This window comes from Quercus lobata, chromosome 3 (genome assembly GCF_001633185.2).
Source record: "Quercus lobata isolate SW786 chromosome 3, ValleyOak3.0 Primary Assembly, whole genome shotgun sequence".
Classification (NCBI taxonomy): Eukaryota; Viridiplantae; Streptophyta; class Magnoliopsida; order Fagales; family Fagaceae; genus Quercus; species Quercus lobata.
In genome coordinates, this window is record NC_044906.1 from 8,273,472 (window position 1) to 8,281,320 (window position 7,849).

The window sequence follows — 7,849 nt, forward strand, 5'->3', positions numbered from 1 at the left end:
GGACTCACCGACCTTGAGATAAGAGAACAAGATAAGAGGGAGCTCTTGATAGACTTGATTGGCCTTGTGCTTGGCATGCATGATGCATGGTATGGTGGAGCTCCTCAATTCAAGGAAGCACTAACTACATTACATTTGATTGCCTAAGTTCCACATTGTACTAAAGTGCCCTCAAGCCACATGGTATTACTAACCTAGCTCTGATTCCATTTGTCATGTGATTTGAGGAGGTGATAGGCAGCCACATTTATACGGAGTATATCTTAAAAGGAATGGTCAAATTATAATTGTAATTTATGGTGATCATTTATATATTCCAATTTGACCTTGTAAACATTCGATATGGGAATCAAGACATACACTTACAACAAAAGCTTATACAATCCAATCTAATTCAATCAAAACCCACACAAACTAAGGCATCATAGTCAAGAACTTATCTCATTTGATCTGAAAACTGATTTTCTAGCTTACAAATGGCCCATATCCTTTCCAAATTAATACATAAGCAAGATCTAACATGCGCAGATGTTGCATCTAGCAACCAAAAGTCAAAAACCAAAAATACTAATATTTAGTTATCAAATTATAATTAATCATATAAGTGATTATAACATGTAGATATTGATGAATAGTTAATAATCGTTTTGTGTTAGCCTAATATTAAGCCTTCTAAGCCACACGGAGTGAAGCACCATATGAAGGACATCAAATGGCTTAGCTGGTCTGTTTAGCTCAAAATGCCTTGCTACTTGTGCCACCCTCTTTTGCAATGTCAAGTATCTCTCTTGTGAAATCCCTTTCAAAATTGTCTTAATTTCTGGTATTCTCTTCGGAGGAATAAATACTGCAAATTTGCTCCAATCAAGAACATCACTAAAGGGTAATGTATAGTAATCAGAAATAATCACCGGGACACATGCTTGATACATTGCCTCCACCACTCTAGGACTTGCCACTTCTGATCCACTTGGACACAAACAAAACTTGGTTTGTCCCATTAATTGATGGTAATTTTTCTCCTTAGGGAGGTTCTCATAGACTTGAACTTCACCATCTTTGTCCTTCCAATGCTGGAATAATATACTCCTTATGTCTCCATGGGCTCCTCCGGCAAAGAATGCGAGGATGGTGCGCTTACTAGGGGCTAGGCCGTGACGGGGTGGGCCGAGGTTGAATATAGGGTAACCTTTCAAGTTAAATTCTGGTAATGAAACATCTCTTATGGGTTTGAAACCTTCGGACGTGTTGGCATTACATAGCACTCTTACGAAATTCTGGTAGAACTTGGGATCTTCTGTTACAAGCCATGGTGCCTGAAAAATCAAGTAGAGATAGGTTAGTGAATAGAATTGACTATTTCTATTTAGCAACATTTAAATGAGCTAGGTAAGTCTAAGCCAGTTGCAGAACATACAGTACTTAATGTACCAACCAATAAAAATATTTCTATTTGTTTTTCTAGCGATTGTGTACTGCTATATCACTGGATAACAAAAATGTTGCATAGTTTATTTGTCCAAAAAATTAAATTCCAAACCAAATTTAAAATTAGCCGAGCCAGCTCTAACCCACACACCACTTGATGTAACACCACCTCTTTTTTTTTTCTTTTTTGTCAATGCTAAAAAACTTAATACAAATGTTGGTAACTTTTGGAAAGTAAAGACCCCTCAAGACAGCACCTGAAGTTGGAGAAAAATCCTAAAGTTGAAGAAAACAGTATCAGTAAAATGATGTTTGAGTTTTGAAATTGGAGATGGGAAACGATGTTCCTTTGATATGATAGGTGGCAACTGGAGAGTTCACTTTAATTTTATTCCAAGGTTGAAAGTGTCCATAAAATAGGACTCGGTTTTAGAAACCAACCAAATCAGAGGACCTGGTGTTAATTCAAAGCAAGTTGTGAGGATGTTGATAAAAGTCTCTGGTCAGCTTCTAGTTCATGGGTGTTCAATTGTGCAGTAACCTGGGAAGATCTGAGAACAAAACGAGAAATACCCAGGTGGAATCTAATCTGGTTCAAAGCTGCTATCTCTATGAGTTCCTTTATTGGCTTGAGTGTTTTGTATAAGGGACATAAAATCCAAAGATCACATATTTTTTGAGTGCTTCTTCACAAGGGAATCTGCAACAAGATCACGAAATTATATATGTTTGGTCTGAAACTTACAATTTGAATGAGTAAGATTTTGTATGCTGAAGCATCATGAATCTCAATGGTAGAAGTTTGAGAGCTTCACTGCGTAAATTAGCTTGGTGGGCTTCTGTCTATCACATTTGGCTTAAGAAAAAAAAAAAACTATAATCTATGCAGCTTTGGACTGATATGTTTCATATATAGAGCTGTACAGAATCCAAGCAGAGATGACCACTCGACTATATTTCTGTCAGAAACTAATAGATGTTGTTGGTAAGCACGAGTGGTTATCCAAAGTTATTCAAAAATGAGTCCTAAGTCCTAACAGATGTGGATAACGATGAGTATTTATCCAACATTATTCAGATAAATAAGGCTAGAATTGTTAAAAGATAACATGATTTTTAAGGAAAGCTTTCTTGTCATAGATAGTTGAGGTATAATTACCCTTTGTCCCGCCTCTCTGTTTGAGCTCTATAGGTGTAAGTTTCTTGATAATTGTAGGAAGTAAAAGTTGCTAAGAGATAAAAAGAGTAGTGTCACAGGAGGAAAAATAGAGTATTTGGGAAACAAATTAAGAATAAGAATATATATATATATAAGGATAGGATGCAAGAACAAACACCTACCTAGCTAGGATTTAGTTGAAGAAGTCAGCAAGCATGAATAATAATAGGATAAAATAGAAAACTATATAGCAGAAAGCATGATAATGAATAAAAAAAGAGAATCTTGTTACGGAGTTTGGCTTATTTCCAACATTTTTTTTTTATTAAAACAAAATGAGATTGCAGTTAAAAAAGTACTGAAAGTAAGCTAAACTTGTTGTTACGTACCCAATCATGGCAAGAGACCATAAAATGGTCCCCTCCGTTGCTTCTATTCCAATAGGGGTACTTATCAGCTACGACGTTGATATAATCTCTAGAAATTATGGCCAATCGTCGACGAAAGGTGTGGGGCTGAAGCCTATAAAAGCTGTCCACAATTTTGCTGACACTGAGTGGAACAAAGAATGCATGTGCCTCATCAGGATGAGGAGCCATGAAGGGGCTCTCCCCTCTCTCCATCTCATCCATGAACTGTCCTCCAATGGAGTACAAGTAACTCATCGGTCCACTGTGTGCCATTGGTATCTCTCCTTCCCTGTACACCCACACCTTGAATCTCTTTATCATTTCAATCTGACTCCTGATATATACATATATTCACCATCTTATTATTATTATGAAAATACATTTGCTAACATCATTTGTGGTCTAAATTACAAATTACACCATTTATTTTTTTCTTAAAATTCAATTCAATCCTATAATTTTTGTTCAATTTAATCCACCTCAACTATTAGTGTAGACACGAGGTGCTAACTCCTAGGGTTTATTCTTTTGTTTGCCGTTGTTTAATTTTATCAGTGATAAAGTGTGGTTCTCCTGCGTCAACTATTGTTTTATTTTTATATAACTCACACATCATAAAATTATAGTTGCATGCACAAAAATATTTATTATAATAACTCATAAATACAACCAACCTACTTTAAATGCCCCCTTTCATATGATCAACGCATATAAATTACCAATCTATTATCTATATAATTTTTCATGTGAAATATTAACGGAAATTAAAAGTTGACAAATTGTCATATTTTGGTTAAAGCTAAGTGTTCTTATAGGGCACATCTACAATCAGGGGCGAAGGGAAGGGGGACAGGGGACCAATTCCCCCGCGCCCCCCCCCCCCCCCCCCTTGAGCTTCTAAAAACTCTTCATGCAGTAGTACTAGTAGTACTAAAATGTAGTAAAAGTTTATTTGCCCTGCTTGACACAAATGACAATCTATATTTTTCTTGTTATATCTTATATGTATTAGCCTGTCAACAAGAAGACAATATCACATTCACACAACAACACTTTTATTACATAATGGGTCCCACCTAATAGTACTTTTTTTTTTTTGCACAGTGCTCTAGAAAGCACCAATGCGATCACAAGGGTGCTGCACCTGCATCTGACACGGGGTGCGGTGGGCAACGCTGCTACCTACATGTCAAAATTTTTTTTTTTTCATTTCTAGATATGCGCCGATTCACTGACTTAGGCTAATTCACGCCGAATTGGGCTGATTTAACTTTGAATCAAGCTAAAATTCAAGTCAAAATTAAATAATAAAAAAAAATAAAAATAAAAAAAGAGAGAGAGAGCAAAACACACCGTTTGAACTTGAAGCATCTTTACCTTAAAATCTCTCATTCTCTTCTCACCGATTGCTCTTTGGTCTCTGCCTCCCTGCCTCTCTGCTCTCTCGCTCACTCACTCTCCGTCTCCCCTCTCTCACTCCCTAAGGCCTCGTTCGGGAGGAGGAAATTGAATGGAATGGAAATGAATGAAAAGAATAATTTTAGAATATTCTTCCCTTCCCTTGTTTGGGAGTTTTAATGGAGGGAATGGAAAGTCAATTCCCTTATTTGAGAGTTTAAGTGGAAGGGAACGGAATGGGTAGGAGAGAATACTCATTCCTCTCTATTCCCTTAAAATCTCAAATTTTCATTCCCCCTGAAATTGGGAGGAATGGGAGGAAATGAAATTAGATTTAATGATTATTTTACTAAAAAAACTCAACCCTTTATTTTAAAATAGGGGTCTAATAGTAATATTATCATAAAATGATTTCATTCCATTCCCTCCATGTTACTCTCAAACAAAAGCTTACATTTCATTCATTTTTATTCATTTCCAGTCCTTACATCCAATCAAGATTACTTAATTCCATTACATTCCATTCTTTTCCATTCCTTTCCCTTACTTAAATACATTTCATTCTTTTCCATTCCCTTATGATTATTATATTTCATTCCCTTATGAACTCCCAAATAAAGCCTAAGAACCCACGACCACTCACTCAAGGTCTCAATCTCTCTATCATGAACATCATGTTTTAGTTATTATCTACTATTACTCTTAAATTTGGTATATATTTATATAACTTGAAAAAGTATGCTTAGCAATATATAGAAAATATAAATAAAAATATTTTTAATAATTTTTTAATCGCCACACCCGCACTCTACTTTTTCAAAAATTGCCGAGTCTCGCACCCACACCCACACCCGCACCCGAATCCGAAAATGCACTCGTGCTTCATAGACAGTGCTTTGCCAACTAGAATTTGAAAAAAAAAAATGATATAGAATCGGACTTTAGGGTTTTTTCCAACTAGGATTGGAAAAAAAAAATGATACAGAATAGGACTTTAGGGTTTTTTTCCAACTAGGATTAGATTCGAAAGAAAAAACCTATGTTTATATGTAATGTATCTACTTTAGCACCTTACCAGTTGGTTTTTTGCTTACAATTTTTTCTCTCGTTATCCACCTCTTTAATATCAAACTTGAGTTTTTGCTATAAACTTGAATGTTAACAGCTTAAAAAGTAAAAATGTCTATTCCCTTGAGTTCTAGACAGCCCATGGATCGGTTAATCTAGGCATACACACCGTCGATCACTTCATAGTGAGCAGTGCCCATAAGGTGGCTCTATAATCCATATCCAATCCCAGTCCTGAAGGTTCGAATGGGCAGAATTGTAGGAAATTTCGGAAATAATTGTGGGGTCTTAAGGTGCCAAACAAGGTTAAGAACTTTGCATAGATACAACATTAAAATAAAGACTAGTCTCATCAAACGCGATTTGCGCATATGACGAGACTTTTTTTTTAAGCAAAAAAAAAAAAAAAAAAACTTGTATTTTTATTTTGAAAATCTAATTTATAAGCGGATAAAGCAATTTCAAAATTAACAGAAGAGTTGTCATATTTTTTGGGCAATGTTTTAGTAGGAGTTAAAGTTGCATTTTTATTGGATTGTCCTTTAATTTTGTCTCTACTTAAACATAAAGGTGTAATAAAGACAATTTTGAACTAAAAAAGTGAGGAATCCAAATAAGAAAAGTCCCTTAAATAATAGTATAAATGTGGCCAAAATATATTGCAATCCTATCGTATACATTAATTGCTATCTTTTACTTTCGTCAAATTATGCAATAGTCATCGCACAGAAAAATCAAGTAAATGCCATTATTCATTGTGCCAGTAAGAATTCCAAGACATAAATCAACTAAGAAGTAATTGCCGCTTACGATAAATGGACTATTTTGAGGGAGGCTAGTCCTAGACTAGCTAACAATTTACTCATGAATACATAACTATTCTTATTTATTTGTCAACATTTGAATTTATAAATAATTCCAAATATAAAGATAAGTACTAACTTTATATGACTCATTCTAATTTTAAAAAAAATCATACTAATAATCCTAATTTAAATTATTTTATTTGAATAAATAAAACATATCTCCATCGCTATCTTTTTAATACTAATTAAAATTATTAATTAGGTACTTAGCAAATCATTTCAAAAGTGAAAAACAGATTCGATCCCAAAGATTATTCTCATTTCCTATGTTACCATCCCAGGCAATTAATGCAAAGAAATAAATAATTAAATATGATGGAATATGAAGAGGAAAATGAGATTGCAAATTAAAAGGGTACCCAAAAAAAAAAAGTTTCCTTAAAAAGAAAATGTAGTAATTGCAAAAATGTTTCCTTAAAGAAGAAGGAACTTAACTGATGAAAAGCTTTGGCATTTCTGTAAACGCAACCTCTTGGAACGTAAAATTCAATTTTATCATCAGATGTGTAATTCTGATTGTTAATTGCTTTCTGAATCGCTGCACGTGCTTTAGCCAAATCTTCTTCAATCCTCTCTGTACGACTCTTCTCCTGCTCACTCAATGTATATGCATAGCCCCCAAAAACAAAAATTAATACATAGTCAAATAAAATCAAAGTAAGAAAAAAAAAAAAGGAAAATTAAAGAAAAATAACACATAGAAATATGAAGTATTTTGACTGTGGGAGGACTTTCTTCTCGGCCCCCAATTAGGTATTGTCCTTTTTGGAAATGGCATTGAGACTAAGTCCTTAAAAATTTGTTCAATCCTACATTGGGGAGAGACGCCTCCCACTCATGTTTTATGCCTTTGGTCTAAAGATGAGTATACCACTACTACACATGATAGAGCACTTTTTTTTTTTTTTAATTATTTATAATTCAATAGTTACAGTGTGATGAAAATGGAATTTAAACCCTTAACGAAATATTGGTTACCTATGTACCTTGATATGATTGGCAGTGTTGAAAGTAGAGGGAGGTGCTTCCAATGAAGACTTTGCCATAGTTGGAGAAGGTGCCAGCAGTGAAAGTTGAGGGGATTTTGGGTTTGTTTGTAATAGACGAGAAGGTGATGGAGTTGGAGTAGAAGAAGAGAAATGGAGGTTTTCGTTTAAGGGAGAGATATAGATAAGGAGAAGAAGAAGAAGAAAAGTTGGAATGAGCAAAAATGGTGAGTGGAAACTAAAGGTTGCCATTGCTTCTTCAATTGTTGCGAAGGAACTCTCACAGTGGGAAGACCAAGTTGACAAAACACAACAAATTTTGTGTGTCAACTGAACATTATATTGCCACAATATATACCGTACGCGGACAACAATGACATCTATAAAAAAAAGGTGAAAACTTAATAAATAAATAGATAAAAAGGAAAATATTAGACCCCCTTGAGTATACTCACTCAAACATATGTTTTTAATTTTTAAATAATATTACACATTTTTTTACACATTTTTTCACTCATACGTATTTCCATATAT

The 7,849-nt window shown here is 34.5% G+C and overlaps 1 protein-coding gene across 1 annotated transcript; it reads right to left on the bottom strand.

The window, feature by feature from the left end:
• Positions 1 to 491: 491 nt before the first annotated feature.
• On the bottom strand, positions 492 to 7,567 carry LOC115982432 (probable glycosyltransferase At5g20260). Its single transcript, XM_031105034.1, has 4 exons — positions 7,308 to 7,567; positions 6,765 to 6,926; positions 2,977 to 3,331; positions 492 to 1,316 (listed from the first exon to the last, which is right to left on the bottom strand). Exons 1-4 carry the CDS (start codon positions 7,565 to 7,567, stop codon positions 636 to 638), a joined length of 1,458 nt encoding a protein of 485 aa, XP_030960894.1. The 3' UTR covers positions 492 to 635.
• Positions 7,568 to 7,849: the final 282 nt, after the last annotated feature.